Genomic DNA, 19,642 nt, shown 5'->3' with positions numbered 1-19,642 from the left:
TAACATCAAAACATAGCCTGTTGCTGTCAAGACAGTTGCCACGTAGCCTAATAACTTTTTTAGGGTAAACTCTGGGTAGCTGTTGGCAAAATGTCAGCAATTTGGCAAATTTTGCACTGGGAAAAAAAGTTCTCTCACATTTATTCTGTGTGTTTGTTCATGGTTCACAAAGGGTTCAACCTAACCAATGCCATACAACAATGACAGAAATCATTCCATATCCATACAGGGTTAGCAGTACACTGCTGTAGAAAAAAAAATTCAACGCAATGGTATCAGATTGGTACTCCATATTGGCTAGTATGTAAGTTCAGGTTTCAAAATAGGTATCGGAAAGGAGTACTACTAGGGACACACCGATCCCATATCTGGATCGAATATCAGCCCGGATATCATCAAATTAGATGGATCGGGTATCGGACAATTCTTTAAATCTATTGTGATGTGAGCTACCTCACACGTCATGGAGAGAAGAAGAGAATGTGCTGTGTGGAGGTATTTCACACTATTTCAACTGCTGTTGCACAATTGTTTATTTTTGTTAAAAAATAAATAGTTTATCACTGCATTATCTGTTTCATCTTGTTCCATTTTATCTTAAGAACTGTGTAGTCATCAATGCCTGATGCTTCTAGTCTTTTCTGTTCTACATGTAAAGGTATAGCTTTTTAGGTCAACCATGGCGGCTGATACTCAAAGCCACAGCATCGGAATCAGTATCGAAACTGAAAAAGCTGGATCGGTACATCTCTAAATACTACCCAAATATCTCAGTTCATAAATTAAAAAAAGGGACACATTGGATTGAGATTATTAGTATCAATCACTATGGCAACACAGCATTTTGAAAACACAAATGCACAAGCTGTTACAGATCTTTATGACAAAGAGAGATCAACAAGACAGAGTTCAAACAGCTGTCAGATACAGAAGTTGTGTTATTCTGCTCCTATATCTCCCTATTCGTCTACCTTTCCTTCCTTCTGTTCCTCAGTACACAAACGCACGCACCCATCTACCCAATAGTGCTTTAATATCATCACATTAATTCAAATGATATTGCCGGACGAAAGAGAAGTCTGGCTAAGTTTCATTCCCCACAACAGCAGCTGTGCTTAACATCAATAAATATCTCCCTGAAGTGAAAGGTCAGGAATCAAACACACTTCTGGACCAATATTTATCCATGACATACACATCCCCACACAGAAGCTGGATTTATTTCGCACACGTGTGCTCGTGGCAGGCACGCACTCGCAGATAGCTACACAGCTGTGCTCTCAGCAGATACAAACAGTGAACTCACACTGGAGTTCTAACACACACACACACACACACAAACACACTGAGCAGGGATATGGGCCAGCAGAGGCTATGAACCGTGGCTCAGAGCCCCACTTTCCACTGTGTGCTCTTCTGGCTGTACCAGTCTGCAAACACTTAGTCCTGAGTTACACAGTGGGATTTAAAGGGAGTCAGTTTGCACAAAGGGTCCTGAGATACAGAGCCCACAGCAGGCCCTCAGACTCTGTTGGGTTGGGTTTAGTTTTTGCAATCTGTCTAACACTGTTTGTGTTAGTTGGACCTTATCACTGGCTGTTTAACCAATTGAGGATTTTGAATCCTGCAGTTAAAGAGAGAAACAGTGATTCTGCAAGAGCAAAACATAACTTTATAATGCTGACTGCTATTTTTTTTTTTTACTGTTTTGGAAGAGGATACTGAGGCAACATAGTCCATGATAAATCAGCTTTTGACAACTCCCCTTACTCAGGATCAGCATAATATGTCAGGACCAAAACTGCCAAGATCCAACTTAAATACTTTTGTTTTTAGAAAAATAAATAGAGCACCGGAGAAACCACAGACCAGCTCTGTGTTGCATTCCTTCTAACCTGTGTTTGGCCCGAGCACCAGAAAGCTGTATATTACCTGAACGGCCGCTGGCTACGAAGCAGATAACATAACCCACTCTATTCCAACTCATGACCACAAATTCTGCCTCAGAGTACATTTCCACAATATCTTCACAATGTGCCAAGATAATCAGCTGAAGATTAGATTTTAATCGCTCGACAAAAAGCAAAAAGGAGACAATATTGATGCGCAGCCAACATCACGCTGCTTGAAACCACCGTGTTGAAATGACTGCATCCTGAGTACCATCAGCAGGTGGAGGACGGCACTCTGAGAGCTGGAGGAAATGTAACCAATGAGGTACAAGTTTGACCAAGAATGCTTGTTTTCGTTGTTGTTTTTTGATTAGACATTTCCTAAAGAAATAAGTCAAAATAGTAAAATAATATCTCTGCACACCTCGATGTGTGATAAGTGTGTCAAGGGGAAGCATTGCTTGGATAAAATTGCAGAATTCCTGCACTCTGTCTCGCATAGTGCTCATTTCCAATAACTTGAATGTCTGTTTGTATTTCCTCAAGTGGTTTCATGCACATATTGACCCAATTTTTGTGGTCGCCTGATTGGTTGAGGAAAGCCAAAAACACCAGGACACCTTATTAAATTAATATGAAACTAGATTAGACACTGTATTGGACATCTCCACTGATCTAACTCATGACCGGTTTAACTTTAGGTCCCTTGAGTACTTTATTTGGATGTTTGAGCTTCACTGCCTAGAGTGATGTACATGCAGACTTTGATTCTAGAGGGCTTTTGTCATGTTCATCTGAGTTTCACACCGGCACACACAAGTATGTGATATTTTGTGAGACAGAAATGTACACAAGTGTGATGCGGCAACTTGACACCTGCAGTGCAGATACACTGTACAGAATGGAGTTTCCTTTAAAGTAGAACACATCTTGTATCCAGAAGTTAAATTTCTGATGTCATTTTAAGAATTTTTAACAAGGTAATTGAACGTTTTGTGAATGAACACTGTTATTCAAATAGAGTTATATCTTAAATTGTATTTGAAAGGGAAAGTAAGAAAAAATGCCAAACATTCTGAAACAGTTCTTGACTGTTGGCAGGCAAAATAAGTAACATGAACTATGTCATTTCAAGCTCATTGGGAATTTTTTTACTATTTTTTAAAAAATGACTGATTGACCAAAAAATAAATGCTGATTAATCAATAATTAAAATGTTATACTGCCCTGCTTCTGGCTGCTGATGGAAACCAAGCAGTAATCTCCAGGGCTGAAAAATTAAGCCAACACGGAAGTGCCAAAAACTGCAGTTCTCTTAACGGCCACTTGAGGCTGGCTCCCGTAAATCCACGTTGACACCCATGTAAAAGTGTCCGACTTTACAGCAGAAATAACTCTGTTTAAAGCCTGGTACGAAACACTGTTTTGGACTCTATATCTTATTTCCCCATTCATGACCACTGTTCAAAAACCAATGGGTGACACCCAAGTAGCTTCTGCCGTTATCTTATGCAGTGTACAACAGAAACCTTTTGTTGGAGGTCCATCACTCACTGCCACTCAGCATCACACATAAGTTTTTAAATAGTTTTTATTTTGATGTTTTTTTATTATCATTATTATTATTATGGACATTTGAACTGTGCAGAAAACCAAAGCATACACTGATCTCCAAAGGGTTTGGTGTCAAAGCAGCAATGTAGAATTGTGTCAACAGGGCTGTCATGTATGAAATCCACACATTCCCTGCAGTGGAAAACGCCTTCAGGGACGCAAGAGAAAGGGGTACGGAGAGAGAGAGAGATGTGAAGAGATAGCACGGTGACAGCTCGACAAGAAGGTACACACCTACCCGCACTCATTGACACACGTGCACATACACGCTCACACCTGGAGGCCTATAAACATGAGGCTGACACAGTAGCAAGAGAGCGCTGGCCACCAGCGTAGTAAAAAATTCCTTTAAGCTCAACACCCTTCAAGCTGCAGAAGGTCAAATATTTTTTACACACTAGAAATTCTTACTTAACTTTAAGCTCTGCTTGAGTTATATTTCATATTAGGGCTTTGAAAGACGTTCCAAAATGTGTCCATATAATTTCAGAAACTCCTGCGTCATGTAAGAAAACAACCTCTGAAAACATGTTACATGATGTCTGTGTGGCAGCAGAATTCCACTGCTAATGGACCAGCTCCCACAAAGAATTATCGTCTGATTATATTTTCTATCCTTGGGCAAAACACTGTCAGATTAACTCCATAGCACTGGTACTGTATAATTACTGAATAAAAACGAGTGTGGTTACAATGGTATGCCAGTCCTACTGTTTCACAAAGAACCAGACCCACAGGGATGTGTCTCCTTCCATAATAGCTGTTTTTTTTGTTTTGATTTACATAAGGAAATGAGCACAATGAAAGACTATTCTTGTCAGTCTTGCTGCTAACATAAAGACTGCAGCTAAGGATCACTGTGGATAAATCTACCAGTTACTTTTTTGACTAGTCCTTTGGTTTATAAACTATCACACAAGCCTAAAATATGCGCAATTACTCACAATGAAGAGGATGAAGCCACTACATTTTGGAGAAAAAAATTAAGTTTAGGGTACAAGCAAATTTCCCTCCATATCCTACTTGTCACCTTTGGTTGTAAATGCAGTCCTCTCAGCAGCTGTTCATTAACCTAATTTACAACTCTAACAAGTCTAACAATTCGTGGAGCTTTCTTGATGTAAAACATGCTTCGACACCTTTTAGTCTTTCGAGGGAATCTACTTAAATATTTGACCACAGTTGAGAATGTGACCCTGCGACCTTCTGGCTGTCAGTCAGGATGAGCTTTTCTCTCTTATACAGCACCACAGGCGATGGATGAACCAGGCCGTGAGGAAGTATGACTGTCAGGCGTATGACACTGCCAAGTTCAAAGCCTGAAGTCAGACCAGTGTAAGTTTTACCTGATCTGCAGTCTACAGTCTACAGAAAATTAACTTTCCGGGGCCATATGTATGAGGAGGACAGGCTGCTTGCCAATTTCCCAGACTGCAATGTGTCAAAATGTCAATCAAAAGTGCATTGATAAACCTGATTTAATGAAACTCCTAGTTCCAGGAGTATTTCTTAAACGAAGCACAGACAGTCCTAGACCTATTTTCTGTACACAGATGAACAGAGAAGATATGTAAGGCTAACATAAACATAAAGAGGCATTCACTCATCAAAGAGATGGTAAACAGTGCTATTATTGAAAGCTAAGACACTGATAAGAGCTGCTCTGGTACACAAAAATATTCTTATCTGATGAGGAAGCACTTCCTCTAGCTTGGACAGCAACAAAAAATAAGGTTTAATGAAACTCTGCTTCATCAGTCCCTCATGTGTCTCAGTATTACGCAATGTTTTTGCAAAACACTCACATGATGTACCATTCAGGAGTGCTAGCAGACAAGCACAACATTCTCCGAATGTGCCGCTAATGAAAGAAACAGACTTTGAACACATGTTTGTAATGCCATCAACATTTCCAAGGAGCCCTGATCAAGCTCTGGAGCAACAGAGGATGATGGGAAATAACCACTAAAGCTTTTGTTTTCACCTTCATTCACATCTCCTAACCCAAGCATCACTCACCCTGTCTTTGTCGTCGGCCACATCGCAGAGTACATCGTCTAGGTCGAGGATGCCGCCATCACCGTGCTCCAATCGGTGGACCTGCAGCCAGTAACTGGCATCCTGGGAAAACAGGGGGACAAGAAAGAGACATTTAAAACCATCTACAGTCAAAAATGAGGTGAATATCAAACACAATGATTTGACATTAACTGACACACGCACAATTGCTGTGGCAATTAAATGCATTTGAACTTCACACATCCAAATGGACATTATGTGCATTACAATAACATGATTATGACAGTGAAACTTGAGTGATTCACGTATTTCAGCCAAGCAGCTGGGGATTCAGCGAAGATTATTAATATGAATGCAAAGATGAAAGCGCATCAAGGAAGCGAGAAACTCAATGACTATGAAAATCGAATTCAAGATAATCTACAATGTGTACCAACATTTTAGACATACGTGCAGTATGAAATGATTTGTAAACGCGGAGTTTGTGAAAACTAAGACTAATAGCTGGAGGACTGATTAAAGGGTTGTAGAACGATTTGACAGGCAGCACTCCTTAAGAAGTGAGGTATAAATAAAAGCTTAAACCCTATAAGTACAAACTTCAAACAGGCATTTAAGCACGATATTTATTTTGTCATTGTCGGCTCTTCAAGAAGGACGTTCACAATCACCAGGGCCGCGGGGGGAATCTCTGCCATATCTACTGTATAATTGAATCCAATTTCTTGTCAAATGCTTTGACATGAAAAACACACGCAAAGGTCACACAAGAGTAGTACAAGAGGAAAGATTAAAGAATCTAATGAGGGGGATAGAGGTGGGGAGAGACAAGAATCACAGCACAACAGAGAAAGTTTTTGTATTTGCACAAAAGTGCAGATCAAAGTGCTTTACACACAGCATTCTGACAGATATGGTAAAATAAGGCAATAAAAGGTATAATGTTCCTTTCATCACAGTAAGCACAGTCATAAATGGGAATTACAGATGCTAGATAATTGTGAAAATTCACCTCGGCATCTTGACACACAAAAGCACATGTACAAATATATAAAATATGATTGTACACTTTACTGCAGACAGTATGCGTAAAGTGATCATTAATGCAAGTGCATGTCTGTAAAAACGCTAAGGACTAAGAGTGTGTAGGCATCATTTGGCAAAGTTATGAGACAAGCCGTGACTGCTTGGGGTTCAACCCACACACAGTAGCCCCGAGGGTTACAGCCTCATTACCCACTTGTACAGTTTCCAGTCCATTGCAAAACATATAGCTCACTGCAAAGGGCACCACAGACATTATAGGGGGAGATAATAACACTTTTAATAACACACTGTTGAGTTTGACTCACAAAATAACGCTGGGAGAAAGAAAGGGAGACATTTGAAAAAGCATAAGGAGGAGAGAAAAAGGAAAAGGGGTGGAGGACAGTTGGAGGTATAGGGAATGTAGGCAGAAAGAAAGGCAAAAGAAATCTGCTCTTAAAGGGACACTTTGCCAGTTTTCACCCAAATTTCTCTCATGAAAATGTGGGTAGTACTGAATGCCCGCCATCTCTCTCTAAAATGTTTCCAGAAGCATACTTTCACTTCCTGTTTAAAATAATTTGAAATTGTTGGTTGGTTTGTTTGCCACATTAATTCCTGTGGCAAAACGGATAAGCTCGCATTACACCACCCACCAGCGGGAGGTTTTATTGTTCTGCTGTGGCACAGTGCATTCGGGTAGTTGTAGGTTTTCTACCTATTGAGCAAAAACGAATGCAACAGCTCTTTTCCTCTGTTTTCTTTGGTCATGCTGCACCAGTCTCAAAAGTATCTGCGCCTTTCTATTGCATAGTCAGCCCACTTTTATGAAAGGACCATCTTTCCAGCAGTGCTTTCTTTAAGGAGGAGTTACTAACAGGGAATTAAGTGATAAATCTTTCTTTTCATAAATGTCTATTTTAATATTCTATGACTTATGATATTGCTGGTTAATGAAAGCTTTAACATTCTGGCAGAACGGTTCAGACTACATATGGGCAAAGTATTTTGAGTGTTTAAGATACATCTTAAATAGGTATATGCTATGGAAGCAAATATGGAGTAGCCTAAAAAAGCACTGCCCAAACTTTTCGACTGACTGTTGATCTCAAGTAAGTCCTTTTAAAAGAAAATGTGGACAAGACTACTTGTACCTTTGCAACTCCCAAAGATTTGTTTTTAAGTTAGAAACCTACACAGAAAGATTTGACACTGAAATTACAAGTGGAGCCAAAGAGACACAAAGCTGAGAGGATGTAACTTCAAAGGAGGAGAGAAGAACTCACATTAGAATTTTCTCTGTGTTGTTTCCTGTCAGCGACATACACAGACTGTCAGACTGCTGCGACAGATGTCACGGTTTGTGACAGCTTGTGTCACTTAGTGTAACCCCCGGCACAGAGACCCTGAGGATCACTGCTGACGGAGCTGAGAGAGAAAATCTGAATTTACACACAGACACAGAAACGCACAGATCTCTTTCCCACGTAAATGAATGCCCTATATTTGAAGAAACTAGAGGTTTACAGTTCTACATACGTTCTGTTTTTCTAGATACCGGGATACAAAGATTCTTGTGGGGAAGGTTTTTTTATGTTTATGTTGTCCTGACAACTAGAGGCTGATCCCTGTGGGATTTAGGCGAGATGGGCGTGTATTCTGTGACTGTGACGGCAGTTAACAGCTAAAGTTTGTTTCCACAGATCATAGGAAGTATATACCTTTAAGTGTGAGCACGTTTTATGTTAAACGTGACGTAAAATGGATCGTTTATATGGATAGTATCAGTGCAGTAGCTGTGCTAATTTCCGTTAGCGAGTTGATGGTAATTCCCATTATGTTACCAGTGAGCAAATTTGAAACATAGATGTAGCAGTTATCCTAACTATGTCAGGAGTTAATTTAGCACTATGCATTACTGTATAGCTGATTGAATTTGCTTGGTTTTTATATAAAAATATGCAGTTCTAAAATGAATAAATACTATTTTGTTAACTATCTAAAAACACAACATGAGAACAGGATGGGACGGAAGTCATTCCTTCGGGGCTGGGATGGGACAGGAGTGAAAAATTCCATGTCATCATTTACTGGTGACGAGGCTCTTGTATGTAATAAAAGTGGCACACAGTCTTGTAGATTGTCTGTAAACAAACATGGACAGAGCGTGCCTATCTTCAGCCGTAGGTCATGTCTTTATAACTATAAACCGATTCTTCTACAGATTCTTTGGCAGAAGAATGTTGCCATAGACAAATAATCAACAAAATGTTACTTAAAGCTTAAGGTTAAAAAACAGCTGGTCCCTTCAGAGCAAAGCTTCTGGAAATCAGAGCTAAGCTGTTAAGTTCTTATCTGACACAGAAATGCAGGAAGTAGCCAACGTTCAGTAGATCTGCATCAGTCGACAGAGCAACGCAAACAAGTGGCTGAAGGCGTGTGTGTGTGTGTGTGTAAAAGCTTGTTCTAAATTTGTCTGTCATTTTCTTGCTTCCCTAGCTATGTAAAAGAAAAGGGCCAGCGTGTCCAGCTGCTTTTTCACAGTCCAACATCTGTCTGTTAGGTGTTGTGGGAGAGAAGGCACATTTACTGTCTCTGATTCTATTTAGTCGAAATACATTTCAGGTTTTTGTTTTGTATGAACTAAGGCATCTTCCAAAAACCTGACAACCTTAACAAGTTGATTTACGGCAGAAGAACATGACACAGGACATGACATTTTCTCACAACAAACCCTGTAATGTCTATTTATGAATGAGGAAAAATGTACCACGTTTTTCCCCATAAAACATAAAAACAAAGTGTAGTTTGTGCTCTTTTTTTAAAGTAACAATTTGCCCAAACAGAGCAGATAAGATGGAAATACTATTACTACTATTAATACTATTACTACTATTAATACTATTACAACACATCAGTTGTGTCACATGTGCCCCAGATGATACCAAAAAACTCTGCAGACCATCCAACAGCAGTCCATTACTCAACAAGCCTTTTTTTAAATCTAAGCACCAAATGGTTGTCAAGCACAATAAACAGTTTGAATTTACTGTGGCAACACTGGTTCCGATTACATCTATACATTTGCATATTAACACATGCTCCCAACAGGGTGCTGGACACAAAACGGATACAAAAATGTCTCTGGAAGATTTAACATTAGACTTCCAGTCAGATGAGATCGACTATGAGGCTGGGAAGAACTTCAGTGACAGCGAAAATGATGACGACGATGAGTTGAATTACCTGGAGCTTGTCCACCTGCACAACAGTCTAAAGTCCTTTGAACACATCTACTGCAACAACATAATGATGGATATGCAGGTAGGAGAGCTTAAGATTTATCCATCAAGAAGTCTTTCAATTAATCAATTAATTAGTGTATAATATGTCCCAATACAAATCTTCCAGTTACTAGAGCCACAATGTTTTAAAACTGTTTTCCAACAGTACATGGAGGAGGAGATATTGCAGAGCTTTGACTCCAACAGTGAAGATTCAGAATGGAGTCTCTACCAGGACTATTACGACAGTGCTTTGGAAACGTCTCTCTCCACGTCACCTTCAGTCACATTGCACAGGGATGGGCCCAGCTGCGACATCGGCAATTCTGCCCTGAGCAGCATTCAGGATTTTGTCCAGCTGTATGAAGAAGTCGTCAGCACATCTTCCTCCTCCACTTCATCTTCACCCTCCATGTCATCTTCCATCCTTAACATCCTTTTCATCCTCCACATTATCTTCTGTCACATCACACAGCGATGGGCCGAGTTTGACACTGACGATTCTGTCATGAGCAGCATTCGGGATTTTGTTCAGCTGTGTGAAGAAGTGGTCACCACATCTTACTCCAGTTCGTCTGCTGACTCGGGTGATGAAGACGGAGAGATGTTGAATACAGGCGATACAAACCATTTACAGGACTAAGCTACAGAGCGCCAGCTGTGACGCTGTAAAAAATCTAATAAACAACTGCATAAAAACCTTGTAAAAAGTTTCATTTTAGGAGAGATGGTCAGCTAATAATGTGAAAACATGAACATTATTAAACAGTGGAGGCTGGAGGATTGATAATAACTGGCAAACAATACATAATGATCCACACACTTTAAATAATTTCAGTTGTTAATGTTTACCTCTAATTCTCAATCTCCCAGTATCAGAAATTAATGAGGGTGAGGGCAAAATGCCCTGAGAAATCTCAGAATGCCCCTAAAGTTCATGATAAAGGGGCAAAAACTGCTCCCAAGATTAAAAAATATTTCCAGTTCAAGCCAAAATTCTCCTCCTGTGGTATATTTTTATCATCTATAATGGTAATGGAACTATTCCAACTTGTTGGGGGAATGATGTTATACCATTACGCACAGCAACAAGAAGCATAACTTACAGGGAAAGTGCTCCTGACTCCATGACGGGGGAGGTGGTGATGGAGAGGTTGGAGAGAGATTTTTTTTATTTGGCAACTGTTTGAATGTCAAGGCTACTTTAGAGGTGTGGTTGACTTTATTTTGTTGTACTATATATATTTTACACAGAATCTTAATCTAAATCTGAGTAACTGTTGTTCACAAACTAAAAACCTGAGATATAACATTTCTTTGGTTTTAGTAGAATAATAGAAGACAAACTGTTGCGTCCATACTGACATATAAAACTATATCACTCATTTAGTTGCAACTGCATGACATTGATATTAATAAGCATGTATTTCCTAAAATGACAGCGCTCTTATTTAAGTGTTGTCTGTCGTTTTTCAACCTTCTTTGGATAATACTGGCTGGGTTCCCATGAAAAATGTGCACTTTGAGGTCCAGTGCTGGGACTTACATGTGTAATGCCAACAAAAGTTTGCTTTCTAATCTATCAATATGATCTGATCAGCTCTGATCGATCCAAACACAAACTCATAGACTGACCAATACGCCACCCTGCAAGTCAAACTCAACTCACAGTGCTGCTGAAGGCAGGGTAGTTCCACCTATGCTGCATTCACGGACCCACAAAAACCTCAAAAAAGAGGGGACACAAATCACAAAGGGACGCCCCACACCCATCCCCTCACATATTATATAAAATAAAGTGTATTACAGTCATTTTTTGAAAGTAAAAATGCGCCAACACATTTAGAGGATAAAATGAAAATTATGATTATTTCAATTCAACTAGACCAAATCAGATGCAGTATGTAACACGTGCCCTGAAATATCTGAATGGGGTCTTACACACCATGCACACAAACAACAATAAGTCATGAGGATTCCAGACTGGAGACCTCAGGCTGTCCTAAGTTTAGATTTGAGTGGTGTTATGATAGTGTTGATGTATGACTCTGTGTGGGCTTACTATGTGTGGTGGCTGCCGATCTTAGGTTCCTATAGTATGTGTCTGTTGGGACTGGGCAGGGCAGGCCACATCAAAGAGTGTGTCAAATGTTGTGTGTGTGTGTGTGTTATTGTGTCAATCTGCGGAGCCAAGTTCATCTGGTAAAAATAGCTCACAGCAAATGTCACAGAGCCAAACTTATGACAGGAGACCGGGTTGCATAGTAAACAAGTTTAAAGCATGCCAAAGACGTAATCACACGTACAGAGAGATCTGCTGTGTGTATCACCACTTATATGGACGACTTATACATTTGACTCAAAGGCCTGTATGTCTTATCTGATATTTGAAAAACAGTACAAACAGTACAAATTTCTTAACTCCACATCCACTTTCTCGATCCCGCCTGCTCCCTCTGGGCCTAACTGAGATTCCAATGACACTGATCTGGCAGGCCTTTATCTGAAGATCTGCTCAGAAACTAAAGACAGATCTGAAGTGAGATCAAAGACTGCATCGCCTGCTGTGGCCGTCATCAGCCCAAAAAAACCTGGAAGCGGGCCAAAGCTGAGACACGGGCTGCGGGGAAAGCCCAGCACTTCATAACAGACAGCCAAACAGTCCTGAGGTGTTTGCTGCTCTGTAACAGCACCGTAAAAAAAGGGAGGTGCATGGGGAGGTCCAAGTTTTGGGCATGCAGTATTTTTGTTCAACAAACAATTCTGAGGCAGATGAAGGTAAAAACTTTTTCATAGAAATAACTTAAGTTTAACTGAACTGAACTTATTCATATTCCAAGTATACATCCTGGTTTCTTTCACAGCACTACAGCTATCACCCTCACACTCTACCATTTACGTCTCACGCTCTTCCTCCCCCTCTTTGTCCTTATAAAACTTTAACAGAATGCTGTCCTGCACTTGACACACATTAAGACTCTTTTACATATTCAAAAGCGCTGCAGTGGCCTCTCTCTGGGAATCCTTCGCCTATCTACCCGGCTCAGTAGAACCCTGCAGCGCTGCACTGATGCGGGTTTACAGCAGATCAAAACTCATTCCATGTGTAACTTAATTTGCAAGTTTAGTGTGACACCGTTTTGTGCTCTCCTGAGTGCTTGGCATCGCTAAAAAATGCATTTTGCCGCAGCCTCCCCCCGCCCAATGTGGTTAGAATGGATGGTGCAGAAAACACAGGGAAGATCTGAAAGAATAATTAAGTGATTGTAGATTTAGGATTTAGAGCAGGAAGGGTTTGTATTTTACACCGCGGCCAGATGGAGACTGAGGGAGTCACTTCAAGGCAATGAAATGGTGGAAGCTGCTAAAATTAAGACAGTGTGACACTTATCTTGTGGTGATTAAGAAGAATACACTAAAGCTAATACAATCTGTGCCAACACATGCTTTATCCTCACAGCAGGCAACACTAATGAACGATGGATTAAGAACATACAGTAGGCTTATTGTCACTCAGTGCGTGTGTGTGTGTGTGTGTGTGTGTAAAACCTCTTGTAGCACTCACATGAAATGGTAAATTTCATGAAGATCCCTTGCTGATGTTTTGTCACTTTAAGGGGTCAGTGTCTGCAGTTCACACTACAGTATCAGTATTTTCCTTTAACCACAAGCGGTATCTAACAGTGCTGGTAGTTTGGTTTTGTTTTGAGATCTCTGCCCCTGAGAACTCCACCAAAATGAGGGTGAACTAACAGTTTACCATTTTCCATGTTTAGTAGAACAGGGGTGTCCAAACTTTTCTTGGCTGGGGGGCCAGATTAGATAATGTGAAAACACTTGGGGGCCAGCTGATTTTCGCAGCATATGGGTTATTAGAAAAAATCTTGTACAAATGAGACAAAGTAAACAGTTTCATCTTTCAACAAAAACGAATCAACTTTCCACCCCTCACGAGAGCAGCCGCCCTCACTTTACAATTCTTTGCTGTAGGGCTGTGTCAAGAATCTGGTGATACGATTTGTATCACGATACAAGGGTTACGATTAAATACATCGCAATACTGTACTCAAGGTGATACTTTATATTGTGGTATGTTTCAATCTAGTTCTAGGAAAACTGTGACAGAGAACAGTCCATTATATGCATGAAATTTGAGTAAAAGAAGTTAACTTTTTAATGCAATCATAACATTAGGAACTGTTTTTATCACAGCCCCGTAACTAGCTAGCAATACGTTATTACGCTGGGGTGGGAGGGTCAAACGGCTGAAGACAGATTACAGCACTGCTATCTAACAGTAAGAGGTTTAAACCCAACACAAAATGAACCACTCCCACAAACTACTAAAAATGTATCACCAATTTTGGGAATCGATATAGTATCACCAAACATAAAATCGCGATACTCGAGTGTATCGATATTTTGTTACACCCCTACTTTGCTGTGGTCACATCTGCTACCTAACAGGAAATGTCTGCTGTTAGGTAACCATTTAGCTGTTTACCATCTGTTTATTAAAATTTGCCATCAGGAGGTGAACGGAAAGAAATGCTAAGTGATGTTACTTGATCAACTAATATTTTGTAGTGGACCACAAACAGTATATTGAACAAGGCACGGGCCTTTTAAATTGGTCCACAAGCCATGATTGGCCCCCAGGCCTGCCTTTGGTTGTACCTGCAGTAGCACATACAAAACAAGTGCTGTGATAAGTTACTTCTCTCAAAATTAAAATTATCTTAGCGCAAAAAGAAGGGAATAAATGAAATGCTTACTTCAGCTATAGTTACATTAGCTAAACCTGCAATTCAAATCCTAACGTCCAATTTATTTATCCATAAAAATGATGGCAATGACAGCACTCCTGCTCTCATCAACTAATGCTGCCGAACCAGAGGTGCAACAAAGTGTTTGCTTTGTACGTCCCGAGTAACACTCACTTGGTTTTTAAGTCCCGCATCCCGCAGGGTCTCAAGCCAAGATTAATGACTGGAGTCCAATTCATGTGACTGGAGTCCCTAGCTTTGCTAATAAAAGCATAAGATATAAACTCAAAACAACCTTAGAGCTTAAACATTAAAATATATTCCACAGCGAGATAAAACATATGCTTAAAAGAGGAACTATAAAAGAACCATTAAGACAATAAAAAAAACTACAGTGGAAGTTTATGTCACCCTTACAAACTTCTTGTTTTACTGTGGAATAAAAAAGAGAGAATTCTTGTAATGTGGGGAAAGCTGGGCTGCAGCTTAGAGGCCTGCTGGTAATGAAAAAAGTCCTCCAAGAAAGTTGAAGTGGGGCATGTAAGTACGCTGCAACAAACACTTTAATTGTATCTTACACAACAATATTCAAGTTTTAATAAAACTATGTTTGAACTCATGTCAACATAAGATTTGATGAGGTAATCTGGTCTTGACATCTGAAAAGAAACTAAACGCCCAACTGCTCTCTTCCAAAAGCCTCAATGGAAGATGTTGTTGTAGCAGGGCAGCTCAGGTGTGACTGTAAAAATATGAAGCTGCTGGAAAAAAGCTTGTTTTTGAAGCGAACCCTCCCTGAATAAATAAAGGTTAACTACTACTTGTTTCCGTAAGGCCTTAAAGAATGTCTCAAAAAGAGCTGATAACTTAAAACCTTTTGAAAAATGTGTTCACGTCCATGTGAGGAATCAGTTTGATAAACAGAGAATATCTGACTACTTTATCTAGTGAACAAACATCTCTGCTCTGCTTATCAAGCTAGACAAATCCCCTTTCAATCTCTTGTGATGCTCGGATGTGTACACAGCCACGGCAGGCATACACCACTGCATGTGACCTTCACTGCGGGGTCACAGCAAGGTTGAAGTAAGACACAAAAGACCCTTTCATTTAAGTATAAATGACACCAGTGAGAAGAGAGGCGGATATTGGGAAATGCCGTTCAAGTGCTAGGTGATGCATGTACAACCACAGACACATTTCTGTACAAAGACAGATGTGTCAGTGTGGCGTAGTGATGAAAAAAAACAACCACTCAGTGAGTACATATTTATACATGTGTGTACACTGTGTGTAGTCTCATTATAATTTCATGAGTTGTCAGTTTTCCAGTCGACTTAAAACTACCAATTTCAGAAGAATTTGAGGATTGAAAATAACAAGTTCAAGACTCCCAAATTAAAACTCATTAGATCCCCATCAAATTAAACTCCAGCACTAACAGCAGTGTTGGCAAACTGTCTCATTTGATTACTGTTATTATTTTAAGACCTCTTAGATTGATACACTGATCTTTAAAAGGTGCAACATGTGGCATCTCTATAAAAGAACGTGACTACAGACAAAATGTAAACTTTCAGGTGCAAAGCCAGACACTTGCAAAAATGAATATGTGTCATCGATGTCAGCATTGACATCACTCTGATCTACTGCATAGCAGCGTCAGTCCTACCCAATTCAAGTGCCAAACATTCCTCTCCATGTAAGTGTCAAGTGGAATTCAAGGGCCTGGACTGCTGCCAGACTCATTGCTTGCCATTTACTCTGCAGAATTAACAACTGCCCAGTCCCGCTGTGCCGGGCTGTCTGTATATGTGCGGGGCAAAGGCTGTGGTCCTTAGTTATAAATATTCAGTTAGGATGGGAGGGAGGGGTTAGAGGTTTCAATAAAGGTGACAGGCCACAAAAACACAGCCAGAGAGGAGAGGGGAAGCTGCCAAAGGTCTTGCACTGCATCCAAGAGCCCAGGCACTTCCTTGCTGTGTGTTCTCCTTTTCCTTCTCCATGTGTCCTTGTCTCTGACTCTTTCCATGTAACAGTCTCTCCCTGAATCTGAATTTACTACCACAGATCTTAATAACAAGTCATACAGTATTAGGGTTAAATGTTTGGGGTTCTTCCCAGATTTAATTTAAGGGAGTTCATGTTTCAGTCAGACTTCCTATTTTCGCATATTCAAAAGTTATGTCTCGTGCTGCAAAGAGACCGCTAAAGATCACTACACTTTACAGGTAGTGACATCCTCTTGTGACACTAAAGGCCCAGACACAACAAACTGAAATCAAACAAATAGCTTCAATGAGGGCTGACACCTCACATCGCCTGTGTCTCAACCAGAAAGTTGCACTTGAACATACCGCAAAGACTACAGCCAACGGCCAACTAGCAGGTACGTTACGTGCCTGTGTGAAAGAAAATAACTCTCCATAGCAGTGCGAGGCGGTAGTTTATATTCATCATTCAAAAAGATAAACTGGGAGACCGACGGGTTGGATTCAAGACGCTAGTTAGTCAGTTAGCACAACAACACAACCCGATGTAGAAAGAACAGATGACATATAAAGTGCACTGGCAAACAATAACACTAACAATCATAAATCGTTTCTGGTAAAGAGCTCAAATATAATCTTTCTCAGACTGGTGCCTTCTTTACTTTAGCTGTCAAACTCAGCTTTATTATCCCCGAGGGGCAAATTGTGGTACAGCCAGCAGCAATCACATCTAAAACACAATAGACAGAAAAAACAAAACTACAGAGAGGAAATGATAGATAGATACAATAATAGACAAAACACTGGTCACTCATTGAGGACGTTGATGGCAGCAGTAACAAAAGAGTTCTTAAGTCTGATTGTCCTGCACCGAGGCAATCTGTATCTGCGGCCAGACGGAAGCAACTTAAACTCCACAGCCAGAGGGGTGAGATGGCTCAGCAAGGATTGTCCGGGCCTTGCTTAAAGCTCTCGCCTTGTAGAGCTGAGGGAGGTCGTTTAGAGTGGTACCCACCACCTTACGACACACTTTAACAATACTCAGAAGTCTGTTTTTGTTTTTAACATTAAGAAGTCCAAACCAGTTTGCAGTTTTGCAAACCATTAATGCTATTGCAATACTCAAGGCCCTACCGCTCTATCATTAAGTCTATCCATGTTTCACCCTTGTGTCCTTTCATTCAACCATTCAACTCCACTAGTCTTGTGGCTGTTGTCTCAGAAAAACAGAAACGGAGGGGGGGAATGAAAACCGAGACAGAAACCAGAGAGAAACGCTGGCAAAAGTAAGCACCTCAATGGCATTGAGCCTCACACAGAACAATGTGGCCATTCAGAGAAAGACGTGTATCTGATCATAACAGGCAACCGCTTGACAGTTTAACATACTACGCTCTAAAAATAGTCAAAATTACACCATCTACAAGTACACTACGGCAGGTACCATTAATCAGCACGTTAAGCTTCGAGGAGAACAAACAAGAAAGTCTTTACTTCAGCTTCAGCATGAGAGAGCCGTAGTTTGCATTCAGTGGTGGGAGCAGAGAGCTCCTCGTCATATAAATTACTCATCTGATTAACAGCATCAAAGCAGAATAATCCAAACAAAAAGGCAACCTGTGAAAAATGCAAAAGAACACGAGGATCTCACATGTGATGCAAAGGGACAGAAGCAGCCTGATTAACATGATGAATAATGAACACACAGCAGGTCTTTAACTTCCACCTCCTGTGCAGTGAAACCCAAGGCGGACTGAGAGGAAGAGAGGATGGAGAGGATGGATAGAGGAGGTCCGCAGGGCTGGGAAGTTAGGAGGACAATGAGGTTCACAGGACAGAGAAAGAGAGAGATTTAAGAGTCTGCAGTTTTGCCTCCAAACAAAGTGAGTCATCCTAATGGATATTTCATTAAGCAGACACTCTCTCTTCTCCCCTGTTGTTCCACACGGAAAACTGGAATCCATCAGAGTAATTTGGGGTTTTTAAAGCCTCACACCGGCTGCTGATGGAGATCAAACCTTTTAATCTTTTTGTAACATATCAGTCCTTAAAAGCTTTACAAGTGTTTTTGCAAGCTGCACCACATTTGTTAACACACTAAAAACCATTACCACCTTTCTATATAATATGTCATGTGTCATGAGACACGGACAGAAACCATCAGCTGCCAGTGGATGGAAAAAGCACATTCAAATTTCTGAAACAGCACAGCTGGGTTGGCAAAATGATGAGCAGTGATGTTAGGAAGGTGTGATTTGCCATATTCTATACATGTGCCATACAAAGACACAAACACATACTGGGACCTTTATCAATTCATTTGCGTTCAGCTTCTGCTACAGCATTAAGCAGCTTCGTGGGGAAAGCAGAGTAGAAGCATTTAGGATCAACAGTTGAACGCACTGTCTTCTAGCACAATGCCACGGTGACCTTCCCACAGGTTGTATGTGAACTGACTGGAGCAGAAAATCAATGGAATCAGAGGGGAGGCTGGGAGTTTTCTCACAAAACACTAGTTTGAAAGAGATAAGATAAGAGCAGAGGGGACTGGGAGAGATTCTGAGCTCCTCACTTGGTCTTTTACTATTGTAAATTAATTGTTTCTTTCTGTATTATAAATTGGTGTGTGCAATTATTGCTGTTTTTATTATTTAGCTCAATCTGTCTATGCATACTCTTTGGCAACATTTAAAACCAAATCAAAATGTAATGACATGATATTGTAATTGAACTGAATTGAGAGGTAACTGCATGCTAATCTCATTTTTACTTTTCAAAAAAACAATTACCAGCTGCCAATACTTTCTTCACTTTCATTATTTCATCTTTTCACAGGAACTATTTCTTTTCTTTAATTTGGAGTAAAATCTCTGCCATGATGTATTAGCGTAAGTATTATGCCATTTGATTTGTAAAACAATAACAGTTGAAGGAGTTTTCATTGCTGGACAGATGGTCTTTTCATAAAATCCAGCCGTCTATGCCGTAAGAAGACGCAAATACTTTTGAAATTGGTGCTGTGTGACCAGAGAAAACAGAGAAAAAGGGCT

General features: G+C 40.3%; 1 protein-coding gene across 4 annotated transcripts in view; it reads right to left on the bottom strand.

Moving 5' to 3' along the window:
* Nucleotides 1-19,642, bottom strand: part of LOC125901705 (partitioning defective 3 homolog) — a 288,080-nt gene that overhangs the window by 231,689 nt on the left and 36,749 nt on the right. For all 4 annotated transcript variants that reach the window (XM_049597558.1, XM_049597562.1, XM_049597559.1 and 1 more), the window contains exon 2: nucleotides 5,526-5,627. In XM_049597558.1, coding sequence (XP_049453515.1) covers nucleotides 5,526-5,627 — 102 coding nt within the window. The remainder of the gene's footprint in view (nucleotides 1-5,525; nucleotides 5,628-19,642) is intronic.

The sequence above is a fragment of the Epinephelus fuscoguttatus genome, linkage group LG15 (assembly GCF_011397635.1).
Source record: "Epinephelus fuscoguttatus linkage group LG15, E.fuscoguttatus.final_Chr_v1".
Classification (NCBI taxonomy): Eukaryota; Metazoa; Chordata; class Actinopteri; order Perciformes; family Serranidae; genus Epinephelus; species Epinephelus fuscoguttatus.
Note: the sequence above shows the minus strand (reverse complement) of the source record. Positions and strands in the feature narration are given on the sequence as shown.